General features: G+C 33.3%; 4 protein-coding genes across 7 annotated transcripts; 2 read left to right on the top strand and 2 right to left on the bottom strand.

Annotated features, from left to right (window-relative positions):
• Nucleotides 1-903: 903 nt before the first annotated feature.
• LOC120131306 (GATA transcription factor 11-like) lies at nt 904-3954 on the top strand. Of its 2 annotated transcripts, XM_039148318.1 has the most exons (4): nt 904-1116; nt 1740-1908; nt 1939-2076; nt 3048-3954. In XM_039148318.1, the coding sequence occupies exons 2-4, from the start codon at nt 1774-1776 to the stop codon at nt 3768-3770; spliced, it is 996 nt and encodes a 331-aa protein (XP_039004249.1). In that variant the 5' UTR covers nt 904-1116; nt 1740-1773; the 3' UTR covers nt 3771-3954. The 2 variants fall into 2 exon arrangements, with proteins under 2 accessions (XP_039004249.1, XP_039004247.1); XM_039148316.1 differs by having other exon boundaries at nt 905-1116; nt 1740-2076.
• Nucleotides 3955-4693: 739 nt separating this feature from the next.
• Nucleotides 4694-10639, bottom strand: LOC120131305 (serine/threonine-protein phosphatase 6 regulatory subunit 3-like). Of its 3 annotated transcripts, none has more exons than XM_039148314.1 (19): nt 10432-10639; nt 9808-9911; nt 9546-9632; nt 9363-9438; nt 9198-9272; nt 9028-9081; nt 8538-8597; nt 8307-8423; nt 8101-8195; nt 7785-7993; nt 7581-7678; nt 7337-7440; nt 7034-7199; nt 6784-6906; nt 6397-6479; nt 5946-6084; nt 5852-5881; nt 5646-5716; nt 4694-5459 (listed from the first exon to the last, which is right to left on the bottom strand). In XM_039148314.1, the coding sequence occupies exons 1-19, from the start codon at nt 10468-10470 to the stop codon at nt 4697-4699; spliced, it is 2493 nt and encodes an 830-aa protein (XP_039004245.1). In that variant the 5' UTR covers nt 10471-10639; the 3' UTR covers nt 4694-4696. The 3 variants fall into 3 exon arrangements, with proteins under 3 accessions (XP_039004245.1, XP_039004244.1, XP_039004246.1); XM_039148313.1 differs by having other exon boundaries at nt 4694-5501; XM_039148315.1 differs by lacking the exons at nt 9546-9632; nt 9808-9911; nt 10432-10639 and having other exon boundaries at nt 4694-5501; nt 9203-9272; nt 9363-9414.
• A 6352-nt stretch (nt 10640-16991) lies between these two features.
• On the top strand, nt 16992-19606 carry LOC120131307 (CASP-like protein 5A2). The gene is made up of 4 exons (XM_039148319.1): nt 16992-17128; nt 17436-17759; nt 18768-18900; nt 19230-19606. Exons 2-4 carry the CDS (start codon nt 17524-17526, stop codon nt 19419-19421), a joined length of 561 nt encoding a protein of 186 aa, XP_039004250.1. The 5' UTR covers nt 16992-17128; nt 17436-17523; the 3' UTR covers nt 19422-19606.
• Nucleotides 19607-20060: 454 nt separating this feature from the next.
• LOC120131542 (homeobox-leucine zipper protein REVOLUTA-like) lies at nt 20061-20834 on the bottom strand. Its single transcript, XM_039148514.1, has 3 exons — nt 20760-20834; nt 20480-20629; nt 20061-20302 (listed from the first exon to the last, which is right to left on the bottom strand). Exons 1-3 carry the CDS (start codon nt 20832-20834, stop codon nt 20153-20155), a joined length of 375 nt encoding a protein of 124 aa, XP_039004445.1. The 3' UTR covers nt 20061-20152.
• Between the last annotated feature and the right edge of the window lie 738 nt (nt 20835-21572).

Consider the following 21572-nt stretch of genomic DNA (forward strand, 5'->3'; position numbering starts at 1 on the left):
CCAGTTCAAGATTTTTTTTTATTGATTTGTTGCCTTATTTTCTTTTCTACAAATTAGGAAATACTGTCCAAAATTAAAACTCGGCTGGATTTGGGTCAGATTTACGGGTTTGACCCATCCAAAAGTATAGAGTAGTACATACTTTTTCTGCATCTATGATGTGTCTCTACTAGAAACAAAGTACAGAGCATACGAGTTTAACACATAACATGGAAATCAAATCATAATTTAATAAGCAGACAAAATATTAATATATTTAATTGATTTTACATTTTTACATTCATCATTAATACGAAAATACATTGCAGATCTAATAATTCATAATATAATATAATATAATACAAGAGAGAAAAGTCCAAGTTCCAACTCTGTGGGGACCACAGCAGCATGTGGGCAGAAGATGGAACTAAATAATTGGGAACGGCCCACCCAAATTGCATTGCCAAATCAAATCAATCCTCCAGGTGATCTCACATATTTTAAACTCGATTAGATGCACTTGTCACCACAAAATAAATCTTATTTTTAAAAATAAATTATATAAGATATTATTAAATTAAATTATTTTGATTGATACATTTTTAAATAATATAAAATAATTATTAAATCTATTGCAAAAATAATAATTAGCTTATAATATTTAAAAAACTCAATGATTATAAAAATATATTAGCATAACTAAATAAATTTTAATGTATTTTACTCTTGTTTTTAATTAATTTGAACCCATTATCCCCCTCCCCGCTTCAAATTTACAATTACAACTTTGCTGGACCCTACAGCTGGTTTTTTGGTCTTGGAAAGTGTGTGGTATTTATTTAATAACAAAAGGGAAAAGGGTTTTTTCCCTCCGAGAGATTTAAACATCTGATGAGATTGAAGGGATGAATGAGCTGTGTGTGATTAAATTCAAAAAAGGTTAGGGGAAAACCGCAGGCGCACAGTCATCTTCCCATGTGCGGCTTCTCACATGAACTTTTACTCTCTTTCACTAAATCCCTAAAAGTACATCAGATTCAAAGGAATCCTATCCCTCCCTTCTTACTTCTCTCTCATTTTCCTCTGACCCAAACACAAAAACAGCGACCTCTCTTTCAATCTTCTCATTCAAACCAGGTTTGTCCCCCCTCTATCTCCTTGCCTTTCTTCTGCTCTTTTTTTTGGGTTTTTTTAAATGTTTGAATTTATTTGCATTTCTTGCTTTCTCTTCTTCATTTCTGATTACTTTCTGTTTGGATACTCAGAAAAATGAAGAATATGATATTTTCTCTTTGGTTATCATTTACTAACTTTCAACTTTCTTTTTGCTGCATTTCATTTTCTCTGTATCCAATCAAGCTTTTGTAAAAAAAAATAATTGGAACTCCTTTATATTATTGAGTTGTTATTTTTTTAAAATGAAAATTGAGCTGTTATTACTGGTGTTATTTTTTTTCTTTTTTGTTAATTGTCATGCTAAAATGACGACTTAACTGATTCTCCAAACCTAGAAAAGAACTTCACCTAAATAGATAACTTTAATAATAATATTAATTATTTTATTATTGCCTAAATTACTTTAATGTCCTTAATCGCTTCGAATTTTTTTAAAATTTTACACAATAAAGATGTTACCGCTGAAGATACTGCTGCTATGTGCATAAAATATTGGTAAAAAGCCGTGATTGTATAAGCTAATTTCCACGAGATAATAACTATTTTCTGACAGTAATAAGCTTTTTCCCTTTTATTTTGAACAGAAAATTAGAGAAAAAGCGGAAAAAAGTTCTGAAAATGAATAATTCTTGGTCTGACAAAGGCTTCAATGGGGTTGGGGTCAATGATGATTTCTTTGATGACATAGTAGAGTATTTGGATTTACCATTTGAAGAAGTTGAAGGAGATGATTGTCATGGTAGTAAAGAAGATGTAAAAAAGAACCATTTGCCCGCGGAAGAGAACAATGACGGTGATGAAGAGTGGGATTGTAATTTTGAGAACTTAGAGCCTCCACCCACCAATGTTTTGGCCGGCTTGTCTTCTGGATTTTATGGTGATTTTTTCAGTGACAGTTTGGAGAAAAGCCTTACAATTTCAGTGAGTACCACTTTGTTTTCCATTCCATACTTTTTTATGTGTGCGGTTTTTAATTTAGCATTGGCCGGAATGCAAATAATAGCGCATTGGTTTTTTTCTTTTTTGACGCATCCTGTGTACTTTCTCATTGCGTGTCTCTGTCTATGGAACAATATTGAATTAATGACCTTTCTAGTGGTGGTTGGAGCGTGTTTACTAGGAGACATACAAAATATCATTCATGGCATGGAGTAAATTGTCTTGTTGGTTTTTCTAGCGTACATACAACCTACTCCGTGCATGTTGTGATACCAAGGACTTCGTAGATTACATGTGCACTTTCACTGTGTACTTCCTGAAGCAACCACTATAAATATGGTGATATTTCATTCACACTTCATTTGAAAGCAAAGTTATGTTGGAGTAACTTTGTTTTTAAGACATGCTGAGAGTAGTTGCACATTATGTGAAGTATGCTCTTCCAGAGCTTGGTTATTTAGCGTGGCAATTGGAAATGGCTCAAGTGATTGAAACAATAATTAGATTTTGTACTTTGCAGAAGTTTTGTGCTACAGATGCAATCAGAACATGTCACATATCATGTGCACTGGTGCACCACATGCCTATTACACTGTAATACAGCTGTATGGGCAAGCAGGCTGGCCCAATCAGTGTCTATTTTGCCTTGCCAATAAATGGATGGGACCACCTGATAATGCTGTTGGTTGTGATATGATTGATGTTCAATACCAAAGTGACAATTTTTTCTGTTAAATTTTGTTAGAGGTTTATGCAATTGTTGTAATTGATAATTATTCTGAAATGGATGCTGGCCTTTTTGTTACCACTTTCTATTGAATCCTCGCACAACTGCAATAAATATGAATAACTAATCTCCGATAGTCTTCTTCTTTCTTTTCCATGTTTTTTTTAATTGTATAGAAGATGGCTAAATGCTCCTTAACCTGATATACGACTCTTCCTCTTTGTAGTGTGATGGATCTTCTGAGCTAAACCAACAGTCGAGCGATACCAAAGCAGCCTCCTGCACCAGAAGAAGCATTACCTTGCACAGTGAGTCTGCTGATGTGAAAGGTTCAACCCGGTTCCAGACTTCCAGTCCAGTATCCGAGCTTGAAAGCAGCAGTTCTTGCTCAGGTGCAAATCCTGCTTCTAATAACCCTGAACTAAGTTTCCCAGTGAAGCGAGGTCGAAGCAAAATCAAGCGAAGACTAGCATCTACCTATATCCTTCAGTACACATTGCCTTCCATATCATCCGCATCCGTTGCCTCCAGGGGATCTGATTATCTGGTTGGTTCTGAATCAGAATCAGAAAGCCATCTTACAGAGAAATGTGCCAAAAAGAGACAGAAAAAGAAAAAGAACCTGACATTGCTTTCAAGTTCCAGCGAGATCAAGAAATCCTGCTCCCAACAGCCTATTGTCGTTATGAAATGTATGCACTGTGAAATTACAGAAACGCCACAATGGAGAGAAGGGCCAATGGGACCAAAGACCCTTTGCAATGCATGTGGGGTTCGCTACAGGGCAGGACGCCTCTTTCCGGAATATCGTCCTGCCGCAAGTCCTACATTCATTCCATCATTGCATTCCAACTCTCACAAGAAGGTGGTAGAGATGAGGAAAAAAAGCCAAGCTGCCGTTGTCAAACCCCACCAAAATGTCGTTCCGGTTGCAGTAGAAAATTTCTGAGCGTGAGCATTTCCATTATTGCGTTGTTTACATCCATGTGTTTTGATTTTCGTTCCTTGTTTCTCAGTGTGTATATTGATGGAATAAATAGGATGTTTGGCAGACGGGAAATATCTTAGTGAAGTCTAGAGTATGAAGGGTTGATTTTACAAATTGTAGGTTTAACAAGTTTGAGTTTGATAGTATCAGGTCTCTCACCCTATTCATTCATTCATTCTTGTAACTCTTGAATGTAATCTTTTTCACCTTTTTTATTTGTTTCTTTTTAAGATATTTTGTTTTCCGGTAGGTAAATAAAATATAATTTAGGGAAACCGTCCAAAGCCCAAAAGCACAGCCCTCGACAGACGAGCCCTAATCTTTAGGTTTGGTCTTGGTATATCTCTTTAGACTTGCGGGCGAGTGTTCGAATAAAAACATGATGCTTTAGTTTTGCTCTGGTTTTGGCCTATGGACCTTCTTCAGGGTTTTAATATCAAAATCCATATTTCAGATAAAGTATATAAAAGAATTACGCATACTTTTAAAACCCATATTTCAGATAAATTATGTTTTATAATATAAAAATCTGATCCGAACACAAACCTTATCCATCGGTGCTTCTGCATATCTGCATGCAAATTCCATAAAAGAATGCCAACAACATTAACAGAAGAAAAACGACTTGAACGACTTGAACGACAGGGAAAACCTAACCTTAAAATAAGACAAACAGGAAGAAGAAACAAAACGTTAAACAATAACAACAATTACTAATGAACAGAACAAACCATTACCATAGCACAGCCAACCCCCACGAGTAAACGGAATTATACTGTGCATATGAAGTTTGCTTTTCTGCTTCTGCCCTCACCAACCAAAAGCTTGGATTTTGTCAGATTCAAGTCCGAGTTTGAGGTTTGGCAGAAGACATTTTCTTACCGGCATTATTCTGAAATAGCAACCTCTTGATCCACCCTCCAATAGTTTGAATCATTGAACTCCTCCATCCCAGCTCCATCATCACCAGCGTTCTCCTTTGCAGGTACCTTTGGGATACTGTTCCTCTGCAACGGCCCTGTTTCCCCAACTATTCCTTTTAAAGCTTGTTCCATTGCCTTCTCTGTACCTTCTGATTCCACACCTACAAATTCAACGTCCTCTTCAAATAAAGAGGGCGCCGGAGGTGGATATTTCTGATTTGTATCACTTATCGCTGATCCTTCACTTAAATCCATGGAGTCTAAGGAATCACTTGGAAGTGTGGACTCCCCATTTAAGTGGTTGCCAACATCGGTGACCATTGCCTCTGTTTGGTTGGGTATGCTGACATCAGTGCTGTCATCATCAAGAAATGGATTCTTGCTTGAACCACCTGCTGCTTGCAAACCCAAATATTCTTCCAATCCCACCCACTCAGGTAAAGACCTGTCTCCAGACAAATCCTCGTTTTCTGTTGTGTCAAACCTGAAGAATCTCGTATCACTCATAAGATTGTTAAATCCATTCATCGCATCGGAAGTAGATGTGCTATTCACCGACTGTTTGTTGTCATTCAACTCGTCTTCCTCTCCAACTACCACTTTATCATCACTACTGCTGTTACCAACATTTGAGGCACCATTCATCACCTCCGTGGCCAATGATGCCACAGGTGCATTACCGGTTCTGTCATCTTCGAATGCAAACCAGTTCGAATTTGTGAACAGACTGCTCATTAAAACACATGGGTTGTAATCTCCATTAATATGACTGCTTTAACAAAACAATAAAAGCGTACATTTATGAAAGCTAAGGGAATCAGAGGTTTTTCAACAAAACTACCCGTCAGGTGGGCCATTAAGAACCTCACCAACTAATTATTTCTTTACTACGCGTGAAGCTGAAAAAGCTCACCTTCCATGTTCATCTCCAAGCCTCAAGGATGATATGACAACCTCAGCAGATTCATCATCAAAATATGCGTCCTGCAAATTGAAAACATATATATACAGTTGATTTGATGCTAAGAAATGAAGAGAAAAAATTCCCTATTTGTTTGGTTCTGATTTAAACAATCACATAGAAACAATCTCCAATTAATTAAAAGAACTGTCACCAACCTCATCATCTCGCTCAAGAGCATCACGCTCCTGAAAGCAGATAAATAAAAACAATTAGTATCTCTATCATGATTAGAAAAACCAAACTACATACTTCATTATCATCATTCCCATTTATTCTGTATTTGAAAGCCTGGCTTAGGTTATTTGCTAAAGCAGCTACATCATAATCTCTATCATGAAGATCATCTTCGTCGCTATCTCTTGTCCTGTCCTGCAAGGTTGTTAGGCGGCTGCACAAGAGAAGGGAAAATACATGAGAATCTTTAAAAGACTTTTCTGTTGCTCTTGCACCAACGTGGTTTCTGCAAACAGAAATCATGAGGCTATTAAAAGCCATAAATACTTAAAAAGAGAGAAGTACAAGGCTCATTTTCTGTCATTATAAGACACAAATCTGTCACAAAACCACAGAGTCCACGAGTGCAAGCACCCTTAGAAATGCCATATCAAGCACACACAGAATCTATAGATAACTGACTTCTTCAATCATGTATCCTACTCATCTGGAAGCAAAAAATATCAGAAGTGAAGCAAGATCATACCCACAAGCCCATCTATAAACATTTTCAACTGCATTACGCTCTTGCAGAACATTAGCTTGCCATTCATTCCATTCATTATTTTCCTATACAGAATGTATGAACTTGTGTCAGTTAACCACAAAAACTTGAGCAATAAACATGACAATAAATTGCCTTATCCAACATACAGATCCAACCAAGCTATTCCAGCCAATGAAAGATACCACCAATGTGCCAAAGAACAAAACTACTAATTATGATGCCCAAATCAGATTTTATCATACCAAATATAAAAAGGTTTTACCCCAATTTCTATTATAACAAAAGTTCTTAAACTACAAAAAAAAAAATGCACCCACAGCCTGCGGGATCCTGAGCCCTCATTAAACATTAACAAGTTGTCCATACCTGTAGGCATGCTTGAATGTGGCTATTGCTGCTTCCCAACTCTACTAGTTTATTTGAAATACGAGTAATGTGTCCAATGTTTCCAACCCGTGGTGCACATTTTCCAGCAGCAATTAAAGTGGGCTGTTTTACCAAAAGGGGGGGGGGTTATGCCAATCGCTTAATCAGGTAGCAATTGTAGCGGCCAGTACTTGTAATGGTTATAATGCTAGTTAGTTGACAGAAGAATAGCAACAAGATTAACATCTACCTGATTACCATCTCCAGAAAGAATTGGATGCTTGTCAGTTTGGAGAAATTTCCCAACCAAATCACATTCTTGAAGAAGATGAAGAACTATAGAATCGTTATTTCTTTCAAGGCAAGATAATATTATACTCTCCACGTGATGATGTAATGCACTGTTGTATGGGTACCTGCATAATTTGAAATGAAGAGAATGAATACTGACTAGCTAACAAAATGAACCAATTCCCTGTGATACATCAAGCACCTCCTTCTAGATTCAAACTTTCAATAAGCTTCAAGATGACAGATTTAAGCAAGAGCTTACTCAAAGAAAAGATCAAGAATTCGTCGAATGGTTCCTGAGTTAATCAATTCTTGCTGTGCAGCTTCATTTCCAGTTCTCAACAGCACAGCAATGAACTCCACAATCTTGAAATAAATGGCAAAATAATTCAGAAAGAATCCAGAAACTTCCAGGCAAGGCCACACAAACAACAAAGAAATCAAACAGGTATTGAGCATTCCATGTTGCTTGGCACATAAAATTTATAACAAGACTAAAACTGAACCTTTAGACGATGCTTCCCGAGAGGCGGCCTCAATTCTCCATATGTGGTAGGCAAAATTTTCTCATCAGATGAAACATTCAAAAGCACGAGCAAGTCACCTTCACAAAAACATGCAGTCTTGAACACCATGGCTAAACGTGTTACATGCACCTAGGATATTTGAAAACTATCACATGAAACTTGCAGCAAAGGAAATTCTCTCACCAAGTTTAGGCAGCATCGCATTGATAGTCTCTGAATTTATAGGGATTGGAGGCTCATACATAAACTGATTCCGAAAAGAATGTATCAAAGGAGAAGTAGTTGCTGATTTTTTTGGATCCAAGAATGAGATACAAACTGAAAGTGAATTTACAAGGCTAGATTTGGAATGTGAATCTTCCAAAGCATGACCAAGTATCCTTGCAACAAAGCTGTACATGAGCATATTCAAAATTACATGTCAAATCACATAAACAATAGAGAATCAAAATGGTGATGCAGGTAGAGAGGAGACACAAAGGAACTAGATCCCACAAACCTTGGAGTAGATAGTTTGGTGGCTAAAGTTGATGGGGCATTCCGAGTTATTGCACATAATGTTTCTGCGGCATTAGCATGAACTTTGGGAGCACACTGGTCATCACAAAAAACAGGTTGTCTGATTAACATTACAAAGAATCTATGCCACGCAAAGAGTAATACAGGATTATGTCATAATAACAATAAAACAAAATTCTCACTTACAGATGGACTCAATTTATCCACAACCATTTCCAGCAAATTGCTATCAGCTAGCCATTGCATTACATCCAAAAAATTTGGATATACATGATCATCAGCACCTACTAACCGAACCAAAACCTGCAAAAAGGTACACCTCATATCTTTGTTCAACCCAAACATATTAACCTCCAAAGTCCAAACCACATAAAATCCACCATTGCAATAAAACAATGCAAAGAAAATATCAGGTACCTCCATGATGGATGTGATTCCTATCAAATCAACCAGTTGGCGGAACAGGTCTTGATGTACCTGTTAATAATCTGCCTCAGTAATTCCATATAAATAAATAAAAACATTTATACTTTGTAGTTCATGGACCATAAACCACTAACAAGCCCAAAATGTTGTCATGCAAGTCACTAGACTTGTGCGGTTGTTACATGTACCATCCAGATAACCAATAGACCAAGGTGAAAATGGCTTACAATCCCAAGAATTAATCACACTACCAATTCAGAAAACAAGCTTGCAGGTGACAATTGTTTGAGTGCATTATGCAAGTCCACGTCTAATAAATCAGTGCAAAGTTCAACCAAGGAACAAGGTAGGACTATGGCATACTCAGATATCCAGTTTGAACTACACTAGTTATCCAGATTATTTAATGTGCCATCCAACAACACAAAGAAATCTATCACAGATATGCAAGAAGTCCAAGAACTGAAACAACTTTGCTTACTTGAACGTAGTTCATAAGTGGAACAGTTTTCCGTAGCATAAGGCATACAACAACCTAAAATCACAAAACAAATGAAGCCTGTCAACTGGTAATAATAAAACCAAAGCAGGATTCAAAGAAAACATGACATAAAACAGCACACAAACTAATCAGAGCATGAAGAAGCAAACCTTACTGAAATAACCAGCTAGCAAGGCACTATGAGGACGGTTCGGTTCCAAGAAGGAGAAAAGTAAGTTCATCAACTACAACAAGGAGAAAATCGTATGAAACAAACATCACAGCAATTTCAATAATTAAAGATTCATAATCATGATTGAAAATGAAACCAATACCTCTTCATCCTCAACTAAAGTCCTCAAAATGACATCAATCTCACATGTAAATATCTCACAGGCAACAAATGGAAACCTAGACATAACAGTTAGCAAATCATTAGGATAGCAAAAAATTAATATCAGAAAAATTACAAGGAAATGGAATGAAATCCAACTCCTGGTTTTATGAAAATGACATACTTGAAGGTCCGTCTGCTGTCCACATCCTCTGGAGATTCTTCAACAATATATCTCAACAACTGCTCAACTTGGGCTCTGTCTCGTAGACTGCCACAAAAATTTAACACATCATAAGCATCAAACAAACTAATTCTCCATTAGATTGTTCACTTTGAGCCATTTTAATAATCAGAAATCTACTTTAAAGTCCAAAAAATTGCACCAAATAGAAAATGATAGGAAAAATAAGGAAAAGCACAAAGTAATGTAGTGGCAGAATTACAAATTGATGAGTCGAATATTTAAGGCTTTGCACTCTTGGATTACTTCTTCCTCATCAAGAAGCTCTTCCAAAGTAAAGCTTTCCTTGTCTAATATAGCGTCCACCTACAAAATAATATCACAGTTAATGATAGTACCATGAAGTCAACAATATTCTTAGAAATGCCAGAAACAGTGAATGAACATCAACCTAGAAACTAAAATCCAGCTAATAATAACTACATAGCTTAACAGATTTCTGTGATATGAAATCAAGAGCAGCTAACACTTAATAAGATACTGCGGCTTCAAATAAAAGGAACTCCGGCCATTTCCTAACTCAAAAACTAACTTAAAAATAAAAGTGAATTCATAGAATTGAACAATGAAATCTTCCAACCACGCGGATAAATCTAAGTCACTGAAACTACTTATAGATACGCCATTGACGAAAACAAAGTAGATTCCAAATTAAGTAATCTGCGAGAAAATGATTAATTCGAACTTAATGAAAAATTAACAAGTTCACTAGATGAAATAAATCAATACCGAACAAAAGGGAGAAAATCGAAGTATCAAGAAAAGGTTACAGAAATCAATAATTAAAATAGAATTAATTAAGTAGCATGGAAATAAAATTACATACAGAAGAAGTGGCGGATATAGGTGTGAGCTGCCAGAACATGGTGAATAAGAGGGAAGATTAAGGAGAGAAGCTGAGTAGAACCATAAACCTTGATACAACCAGTGAATCTAGGAATTGTTGAAGGAACCGCGAGATTCAAGAGAATATGAGATGAAAATTATATATGAAGAAGAAAAAACCCTAAATTTTCTATTATTTATAAAAGAAGAAGATAAAAGTCCACTAAGCCTGAAGATCAACAAGCCCCGTAAAATGTGAAAACCCCCGTAAAATTTACACAGTAGCAGTAGCTGAGGCGAAGAAGAAAACAGGCACTCCAAAATTCTCAAAACCATGGGATGGGTATATTAGATCTTCATGATGGATTTTTGTGACTTATTGCTTGCGAGAAACTGATCCATAGGTTCTAACTTCTAATTGAAGGAAAAAAACCAAACCCAGATTTCAAGTTTTTTAAGGTCACAACTTTGACTTCCTGTTGAATAGAAATCCCATGTAAATATGTAATAAATTCTTCAATCGTTCAACTCTAAAATATTGCACTTATGTTTTTATTTTTTTCCATTATAGTTTACTTCTATCACTCAAATCTTATCTGTTCAATTAATAAAATTCATTAAAAACAATTCATGTTTAAACTATACAATTAAATTATTATAATTATTATATTTTAAATTTTTATTTTTATTTTGTATTTTCACGATGATAATAAATCATGTCCATGCGCTTAAAAATTCAAATAATTTTAAAAATAAACCACATATTTTTCTTTCTCTATGATTATTGTTTAAAAATAATCATTTTTCTTCATGATTTCGAAGGAGACCCCAGCAGCAGCTTTATTATCAACCGGGTGAAACATTCCATCAGAGTTGGCTTTAATCCAGTCAATTGGTGGCCGAGTCCGGTTTAATGGAGTATTATTGGAAAATTTTTAAAAGATCCGACAATTAAAATTATTATATTTCTTAATAAGTTGTACCAATTAAAAAAAATCACGGTAGCAATACTCCCAATGATAATAATTGTATTTATTATGTCTATAATCATAATAAACACAGCGCAAGCACAATCGAAGACGGGACTGTAGTGAAGTTTTTGGTGAGCTGAGAATATACACAAATGGCTAAGAAGCAATCTGCTGATGATGTTGTTGAAGGACTCAAGAAGTTTCTCATCAGGTACTCTCCATATCCATTCTTAATTAGCTATACCTTTTAGCTGCAGATAATAATAAAATTAAGGGTATGCTTGTTTGGCTGTAATTGATTTTTCGAAAAATAAATTATTGGAATTTGAATTATTGGAATTTGAATTCTGGAAAATTAATTATATTTCTGGAAAACGTTTTCCGGAAAATGTTTTCCATAAAATGAATTACATTTTTTGAAAAACATATGGAAAACGTTTTATGATGTTTGGAAGATGTTATTTAAATCTTTTTCCTACTAGTTGAAGAGTTTTTTAAAAATTATTTATTACAAATATTAAATATAATAAATAATATTATTTATCATAAAATTTAATATTATTATTTTAAAATATTAAAATAATTTATTTATTATTAAATATTATTTTTATAATTTTATTAATAAAAATAATAATTTTTGTATATTTTAGTGAAATAAAATATTATAAATTATATTAATTATTTATTAAAGTAATAGTGTTATATTATATTTTAAAAATATTAATTAGTATATTTTAAATATCTTTATTAAAATATTATTTAAATATATAAATAATATTATTCATTATTAAATATATAAAAAAATTATTATATCTTATTAAAATAAAAATATAATATCTTATATTATTATAATATAATTGATTATTTTATATAATATTAAAAATATTATATTATATTATTATAAATATTAATAAATAAATAAATAATATTTTGATGAAAATGATATTAAAATATTTTATTAATATTAAATTCATAAAATAAAATTATTTTGAGTATTTATTCTTTGAGTGAAAAGTTTGGAAAATTACTTACGGAAAATGAATCCGTAAGTCATTTTACATAAAATACAAAGGAAATTCTGTTACTAGGAAAATGAATTACATTCCGGAAAACCAATTACGTAAAACAAACACGGGAAAATTGTAACATCCTCAATACCGGGTTAGTGACCAAATTGTAATATTTCAAGATTTGGTGATTAAAATGGAATAGTTGAAAAGTTCAATGATTTATTTGGAAATATTACCTTAAAGATGCTAGTAATTATAAAAGGTATTAAAGTGCAAAAGGGTCAATTGACCAAGAAATGAATTAAAAATTGGATATGGTAAGGATATATATACATGGGAAATGAGATATTTCTCCAGAGCTTTTTTATTTATTTTTCTTCTTCATACGTGAACGAGAGCCAAGCAAATGTAAGCTTTCTTATCTGTTGATTATTTGTTAATTTAAAGTTTGGGTTTTGATCGTTAGATGATAACTAAGCTTAAGAAAAGCTTAAGTTATTTTAAAATCAAAAGATAAAGAGTTAGGGAAGATTAAAGATTTGGAGTTCTTGAATGAAATTTTGATATAGAGTTGATAATTAGAATTGGAAGTTGGATTTGACTTGTCATAAAACTAGTTAAGACATATGAAGTGTTAGAAGTTGAATTAAATCATGTTGTAAAGTTGGTATAATTCTTGAATCTCATAAGAATGATAGGATTTTGGGGTTTAAGATGAAATAAATGAGTATAGATTAGTTTAAATAGGTGTATAAGAGTTAAGAATAGAAAAGGGGATGAAATATGAAGAGTTGAGAGAATAAAGAAGGGATTTTCATGCTCAAAGTATCATTTCTGGGTTGTGTGCATCGATGCATCTTCAATGTGCATCGATGCACTCTCAAATAAATGAACATCGAATGCAATTAGTGCATCGATGCACCTGCTTAAAATACAAACATCGAATATGATTTATACACCGATGCATGGATAGTGCATCGATGCACCTGTCAAGGGATGCATCGATACATGGTGTAGTGCATCGATGCATGCCTTCATTAAAAGATGAAAATGGCTTTCTTCTAGCCTATGAAGTGATAGCTTAGAATATATCAATTAGTATATTGATATGTATCAATGTATTACTATGTAGATTTAGAGCGTAATCTTGTTCCGGAATAATCGAAGAATTAGAATCAAATCAAAGAAAGCAAAGCTAAGGTGAGTGCAATTTCATTGTACTTATGTTATCGAATAAGCATTGGCTTGCAATGAGCCAGTGACAGAGTATAAGAGTTAATAATAGAAAAAGGGATGAAATATGAAGAGTTGAGAGAATAAAGAAGGGATTTTCATGCTCAAAGTATCATTTCTGGGTTGTGTGCATCATGCATCTTCAATGTGCATCGATGCACTCTCAAATAAATGAACATTGAATGCAATTAGTGCATCGATGCATAAGGAGTGCATTGATGCACCTGCTTAAAATACAAACATCGAATAAGATTTATACACCGATGCATGAATAGTGCATCGATGCACCTGTCAAGGGATGCATCAATACATGGTGTAGTGCATCGATGCATGCCTTCATTAAAAGATGAAAATGGCTTTCTTCTAGCCTATGAAGTGATAGCTTAGAATATATCAATTAGTATACTAATATGTATCAATGTATTACCATGTAGATTTAGAGCGTAATCTTGTTTCGGAACAATCGAAGAATTAGAATCAAATCAAAGAAAGCAAGGCTAAGGTGAGTTCAATTTCATTGTACTTATGTTATCGAATAAGCATTGGCTTGCAATGAGCCAGTGACGGAGTTACTATGGTAATAAGTAACTCTTAAAATGTTATTTGATTTGTGAATTCTATGTATGCATGAGTATATGTGACATGATTTATATGATTCATATGATATGTGATATTGAACTACAGGAATATATGAGAATATTATATCAGTTGTGTGATATGTTTGACATGTTATTTTATGTGATACGTGTTTACATGATCACAAGACATGAGTTATATGAAAGAGAAAGTATATATGATATGTGAAAGTGAATCATATGTTTATATGAAAAGTGATATGAATTACATGAAAGTAAACTATGTGACTATATGCACATGTGATATGTGACAGAAGAAAAGTAATATTTGATCATAAGAGCAATAAAAGTGTATAAGTGAAAATGCCCATGTTATGTGTATTGAGAGCTAGAGGTATAGTTGGCATGTCAAGAGTCGAGGGTTTACCTATGTTCTAAGGAACATATGGACAATTTACCTAGGTTCTTCGGGACCTATGGACAATTACCGAGGATCTTTATGACATCTGGATAGTTACCGAGGATCTTTATGACCTCTGGATAGGTCCTTCGGGACATTTATACGAGTTGTGGTGACAGCATAGTGGTGCACAACCTCAATAGACTCACGTATCTATAGTTTTCACATGTTTACCATGGGCTAATAAAGAGATAATGTTAATAAACTGGATATGATGATATGTTTGTTTCCTTGTAAAATGTTATGCGTGATATATATAATGGTACAAATGGTAATTATAAGATTATATGATAAAAGGAATCAAGGATAGTGATAAGAATGAAGATGATGATATAGTTGCTTGTGTGTAGTTGATTTACGATAGAATATGTGTTTTACATGACATGATATATATATATATATGTTATATGGTATACGTGAGTACATGTTAAGGTATATGTGAATGAGTATAATTGATTGACATAAAGAGATAATAACAAATCTATGAGATATATGATATGGATATAAAAGATCATAGGAATAGGAGATAAGAGATATGAATGATAATGACATATATGTATGTATGTACTTGTTACATGTAAAAGTATATGAGTTGTGTGAAATGATGGTAGTAATTGTTTATGTATGATTACTAGTTAAAGTTACATTATATGTTTATTGCCTTACTAAGTCTATGACTTAGCGTGTAAGTGATTTACACGTAGGTACCAAGAATCGGGAAGAACAAAAATAGAAGTGACAAGAACAACAACACTGCTAGAAGATCATATCAGAAGTAACTGTTAAAGTATGTATTTTGATGGTGTATAGTGTGTTGGCAGTAAGAAAAGTGTTAGTTATAAATACTCTGATCAGTTTTGTCTTGTTTTGGATTAACTCGTGTATAATAACAATGTTATTTTAATAAAAGTTTTAAATTTCTTTGGTTTTTGTCAAAAGTTAAAGTTTGAAAAGTCAATGTGACACCTCACACCTGTAATTCCAATTACGGCAAACAAACACACACTAATAGTAATCAAATAGGCATTATGAAATGAAAACCCCATTTATTATTTTATTAGAAAAAAATCTCAAACAACATTAATTGAAAAAATATTCTCAAATTATTCACGTAAGATGATCTCGTATTCTCTAAAAAATGAGGTCATGCATCGCATTTTAATATTCTATGAAAAACGAATTCCATACATTTATTGTGTCTTTTATCCATAAATTAAATAAAATTATATGAGAATTTAATAGATCTCGTGTTTTGCAGCACGTGATATCAAACCTTGATTTTTACAAGACTCGATATCAGTAGTTTGAAAGTTATTTTTTCAACGAATGTTGTTTGAGAGCTGTTTTTCTAATAAAATAATAAATTAAGGTTTTTTATTTATTTAATAAGCCAATCAAATATGTATCTGCTGGGCCTGGGTTGCAGTGAGGAAGAAGGGGCTCAAGGATTGAGGAGAATGCTGAGAATATTTTGAACTTTAATCCGGAACAAATCCTCGTGTCCCGCAATCCTGCTTATTTGGTTATGACCATTACAAGGTTACCCAAAAAGAACAAAAATAGAGTTTAAATATTTATGTGTAGAATTCGAGGTATTTTTTTATGAAACAATAATTATATTTATGTTTGAAATATTGAAAAAGTGTAAATTAAAAATTTTAAGATTCAATATCATTAATAATGACGACCGACAGTGACTAAAGTGGTGAGAATTTTGATCAAATTTTAACGTTAAATTGATATTTCACTTGAAACTAAGAATTATATTAATATTTTATTTAAAATTTAAAAGTTAAATTAATGTCTTATCTAAAATTAACACATTAAATTAAAAGTTAACAATTATACTAGCATATCATGTAATTGTTACTAATAATATTTAATATTTAGGTGATTGAGCAAGCATATTTGATCGGTTGATTAAGCTATTCATCTTTGTTTCCCTCTAAATAGGATTAATATTAAATTTAAAATTCGTAAAAAAAAATCTCATTGATCAAATATTATGAATTAATAAGATAAATAATCAAACATTATCCTCTTAAAATTGATAATAAAAATAAAGTGATTATTTTAATAATTTATCTTTAATTTAATATCTTCCATCATTTCATTATTAATAATAATGATTAAAATTTTAATATATATCTTATAATTTTTAAAAAAATTAATAATAAAAAACAATCTTATTAAGAGTTTAAGATTAAAAAGTTGACCTTATAGCTCAAAGCAACAAAAACAAATAAAAAAGAGAAGTTGAAGCGTAAAGCCTCGTCCATTTACTCTAAATTCTTTTTCCTGTGTTCTTTCAATTCTTATTATTCCCTCTTATTGTCACTTACTTTCTTCTTTTACTGAATAAAAACCTGAAGAGATCACAAAAATTAAACACGTTCATAATCCCAGATTTATGGCCTAATTCTTAGGGATTCAGTGTCAAGATTTTCAGGTAACTTTATCTAAGATATTCTCATCTAAATTACTCTATTTTCACTTGCTGGATCTCTGCTTTTATTAGGAAACTCGGAAAATTTGCTATTATTTCTTTTTCATCGATCCGTTCTTAGCAAATAATTGCTTAATTGGAATTTGTTTTTGTTAGTGAATTTAACACTCTTTTGTTGATAAGTTAGATGAACTGTTTTTTCAATTATTGAGAATTTTGTAATAACTAATTCTACTATTTAATTGCGATAGTTTAGCTTTTTCACTCCTTTAAAAAATAATTAACTCGGCTGAGTTCCGTTTGATTATAGTGAACACTAGAAGAAAAGAAAAAGAAATCGGTTATTTGATAAGTATTGAGAGCTCTGAGCATGAATTGAAGGAGATTTAGTGGAAGAGATGAATGTTAGCCATGCCTCGGTCCATCCAGTGGAAGATCTACCAACCACAGACGGAGGAGTAGACGGCGGCGGCCCCAACATCAACGAGGTGCCAAGAGTGAGGATGAAGGACATTCAGGGAATGCCTGGAACAGCAGGAGGGCTAGCGTTGCGGATTTGTCAGTTTGTTTCTGCAGTTTTGGGAATTTGTATTATGGCAACCACTAGTGATTTTCCATCTGTTACTGCCTTTTGGTAATTCTTTTGATTAATGTAATTTTTTTCTTCTCGGTATTAGTTTGGATTTGCTAGTCATGATGAGGACCAAATATCGATTCTTGTAGTATGAATTCTTGATTTGCAAGCTCTAACACTTGTTTGGAAATAATGCTGTAATATTAGTGTTAAAACCTTATTTGTGTTATCAGTCTTGAGCTTTTAAATTTTAAGAAGTGAATATAGGAATCTGTTTCAATTGGTTGGTTCATGTATCACATCATCGTTTTTCTTTTGTTGCACATGTAGTAATTTGTCAATGTTCATCCAGTTCATACGTATTTAAGACAATTGATATATTGGTTATTTGTTAACTCGCATTGTCATTAGTTAGTATATCTAATGAAGGGAAGATTATTTTAATGGGATAACGTTAAAAGTCCGGTTTGAAAATTGCATAGAAGTAGTATAATTTAGTGCCTGTTAGGTAGGTAAATTTTTGTTAAGGTAAAGAAACCTAGTTTTCATCTGTTTCAGATATGAAAATCAGCGTCTTCCCCTTCACTTGGGCTTTTTGCATTTGGTTGGTTTCAAGCTGAATCCACTGGCTATTAATACTTGGCAATTTGCTAATTATACCTGTTTCACATGCTAAGTGGTGTATTAGATTAAACGGTCTATGAAAATGTCAAACAAATAGACATCAGTTCTTAGAAAATGGCAAGTACGATAGTAGGATGTCTTATGTCACACACTGTAGGTGCTCTATTGTCTGCATTTTGATAATAATAAGGGTTGTGTAAGAGATAGGTTCTCATGCTCATAACTCTTCAAGGAGGACAGCCTAATTATGTCTACAGTTTGATTTTTCTTGATAGATTCTTTACAAGAATGTTTATTATTTACTATGTGTCTATATGCCTTACTGTTTGAAACTTATTATGTCTTTTGGAATTCAGATGTGATTCACAAATGAAGCAAATATTATGCCTTCATGTTATATTGACTCTTTCGTAACAAGTAACTTTTTGTTATTTGCTACATCAGCTACCTTGTTGCTGCCACCAGTTTGCAGAGTTTGTGGAGCTTAGCGCAGGCTATAATTGACGTGTATGCCCTTCTAGTTAGGCGCTCGTTGCAAAACTACCGTGTTGTTAGTTTGTTTGCTATTGGCGATGGGGTAAGAAGTTCATTTTTTTCAGTTACAAATGAACGTAATATCTATTTGTCTGCGTGCCTGGCTTTCTTAGAAACATACCCCATATCCCACCTTCATTCCTGCTATATTCGATGCATATGCTGAGGCCTTAACAACTTGCTATTACTATGCGTTCAGAAGCACTTGCTTTAGTTAAGAGCTCAGTTTCTTCCCTACTGCTTGTTTTATATCTCCCCGCCGTCTTACAGTTTGCGTGTTACATACAAAGCTTCTGACATTTCAGAATCATTTTCGTCTACTCTTTGTTATGTAGTTTTTTTTTGTCTTGATCATATGTTCTCTCCTTGCAGATCACATCCACTCTGACATTTGCTGCAGCTTGTGCCTCTGCGGGCATCACCGTTCTTATCGACAATGATCTTAATAGCTGTGCTCATAACCATTGCTTACAGTTTAAAACTGCTACTGCAATGGCCTTCATTAGCTGGTTTACTGCATTACCATCATTTCTGCTGAACTTTTGGTCACTGGCATCCAGATAAGCAGGCAACAACAAAAAAATTGAAAAGAGAGTAATCAGATCTGTGAAGCATTTTTTAAATGTCAATAATATCTCCTCGTAGCCTTCTTGGATGATTTGAAAATGAAAACTTGGTTGTGATTTTATGGTTGTATAGTTTGTATCATAAATCGGTATGCAAGACTAATATACGGACAAGGACATTATGAAAAACGGTTGATTCAATATGCATCAATTGGAGATTGATCGATCAGATCACATTAATGTAAAACATGTATATTTTCAATGCTAGATGGTGTGTGTGTGGTTCAAAGTTATTACCATTGAGCTACTCCTTGTTCTCTAGTTGAAATGCAAATCATAATACAAATGTACAAACTTAGCAAAGTTTCATACACTACAAATTACTAACATAATATGCATGTTCGTTATTTCCTTACAACTCTTGCATATATATATATATATATATGCGTCAACCCTGTCGTCAACTAGCATTAATTAATATAATTTGATGAAACAATCAGACATAAAACGTATAAGAACCATCAATGCCCGAATATATAGGGGGTTAGGCCAAATAATGGTGCACTAAAAAATTAAATTAAATTAATAAAATGCAAGCCTGAACTGGGTGCCTTCCATATTACAAAACTTCTTCCCCTGTTTCTGATCTGTTCATCATTTCCATTTTCCATGGGCAGCAAGGGGGAAAGCTTGGTTTTTCAGACAAATAAACTACAGTAAACTGTTTTTTCACACAAAGGACCAGTTAACTAACGAGAAGGCGAGGCAATGGACAGTGGTCTCATCAGCTTCAAGGACTTTCCAGGCAAAAGCTTGTTCATATGAAGCATGACGTCCCATTGTTGACATGCAGATTCCGGCCGGCAAGCAAGAAAATCCCTGTTATTAAAGTTGAAATATTTAATTATGTATTTACTAGACAAATTACAAGCAGCCCTTTTCTTAGCTCAGCCATGCAGTTAATATCTATGTCCGAAACGAAAAATATGACATTTTAACAGCAAGGGGAAGTGTTTTTCTTTTCCGTTTTCTAGGGGTTGGTTGGTTAGGACTCACCTGCTGCATTAAGTTGGGAAAATCGGAGCACAATGCCTTTCGTCCAGATTCATCAAACAATTTATCCAATGTGATGTCTTGTAGAGCCAGTAGAGTTGTCTCCAGCATGTCAAGCCCAGTTTGATTAGCAAATATGAAAACCTGTTGTGACTGCAAAACCGATACAGATTAGATTGCTTGATTTGAACAATTAAGACGATTGCAGCTACAAGACCTGATATTCAAGGTTCGAAGATAAGCTTCTATTATTCTAGATTTTTCAACTCAGTTGTGGCCATACCTTCAATGAACAACACAATATTGCATATTGTGATAAGAGAATGCAATATTGTGATAAGAGAATGGACGTATACATCATCAAATTTTAATGTGATTTCAGCTTTCAAAAAGTTCAGGGGCTAATAGCTTTTTTTGTCCTTCTTCAATCATCTTTGTTTCAAAGACACCCTTTGATAGACTTAAATGGGCTCAACCTAAGCCCAAACTATTCCATAAATGGACACGGGTTTTCTCACAAGTCAAATGGGTTTATTAAATCCTCCCTCGGGTTGGCCCAAACTCCTAACACGGAAAGCGAGACGTTACAAATTTAATTACATCTAATATTTAATTTTAATTAATATATCAAACATATTTAAATTGAGACATACGTTTCACATTAATAATTACAATGAAGACATGTTTCACATTAATGGAAAAAACTGGGAAACATAAGCTTCACGATTCATATCTGGTATGAATGTTAAATGTAAAAGGCTTCCTTCACATGTTTTTGGAAGTCAAAACTTGGATCAACTTCATCCTACGAATCCCCAGTTTATAGTTATACCTGAAAAAGCCTACGAAATATTTTAAAACTTCATATTTTATATTTATACATCGTCATTAATTTAAAGGACAAAGTACATAAATTATCCTTCAACTATAAAATATTATCTTGTTAAGTCTTCTAACTATTAAAAGTTACAAAATTATCTCTTGATTATAGAACGTTGCTTTGTTAAGTCTTTTAACTATTAAAAGTTACAAAATACACTATTCACATGTTCCAAACTCATCATTTTTTTATTAAAAAATTGATGACAACATGAGC

This window comes from Hibiscus syriacus, unplaced genomic scaffold (assembly GCF_006381635.1).
Source record: "Hibiscus syriacus cultivar Baekdansim isolate YM2019G1 unplaced genomic scaffold, ASM638163v2 tig00110556_pilon, whole genome shotgun sequence".
NCBI classification, from domain to species: domain Eukaryota; kingdom Viridiplantae; phylum Streptophyta; class Magnoliopsida; order Malvales; family Malvaceae; genus Hibiscus; species Hibiscus syriacus.

Excerpts from the sequence above, each read along its gene's own strand:
- LOC120131305 (XM_039148313.1), bottom strand. The coding sequence starts at position 10,470 with ATGTTCTGGCAGCTCACACCTATATCCGCCACTTCTTCT. Across the intron at positions 7,200-7,336 it reads ATTCTTGATCTTTTCTTTGA|GTACCCATACAACAGTGCAT; the intron begins GTAAGCTCTTGC and ends CAAATTATGCAG. Across the intron at positions 6,480-6,783 it reads ACATTCAAGCATGCCTACAG|GAAAATAATGAATGGAATGA; the intron begins GTATGGACAACT and ends CATTCTGTATAG.
- LOC120131306 (XM_039148316.1), top strand. The coding sequence starts at position 1,774 with ATGAATAATTCTTGGTCTGACAAAGGCTTCAATGGGGTTGGGGTCAAT. Across the intron at positions 2,077-3,047 it reads AGAAAAGCCTTACAATTTCA|TGTGATGGATCTTCTGAGCT; the intron begins GTGAGTACCACT and ends TCCTCTTTGTAG.
- LOC120131542 (XM_039148514.1), bottom strand. The coding sequence starts at position 20,834 with ATGTATACGTCCATTCTCTTATCACAATATTGCATTCTCTTATCACAA. Across the intron at positions 20,630-20,759 it reads TATTGTGTTGTTCATTGAAG|TCACAACAGGTTTTCATATT; the intron begins GTATGGCCACAA and ends TCGGTTTTGCAG. Across the intron at positions 20,303-20,479 it reads TTCCCAACTTAATGCAGCAG|GGATTTTCTTGCTTGCCGGC; the intron begins GTGAGTCCTAAC and ends CTTTAATAACAG.
- LOC120131307 (XM_039148319.1), top strand. The coding sequence starts at position 17,524 with ATGAATGTTAGCCATGCCTCGGTCCATCCAGTGGAAGATCTACCAACC. Across the intron at positions 17,760-18,767 it reads CCATCTGTTACTGCCTTTTG|CTACCTTGTTGCTGCCACCA; the intron begins GTAATTCTTTTG and ends TTGCTACATCAG. Across the intron at positions 18,901-19,229 it reads TGTTTGCTATTGGCGATGGG|ATCACATCCACTCTGACATT; the intron begins GTAAGAAGTTCA and ends CTCTCCTTGCAG.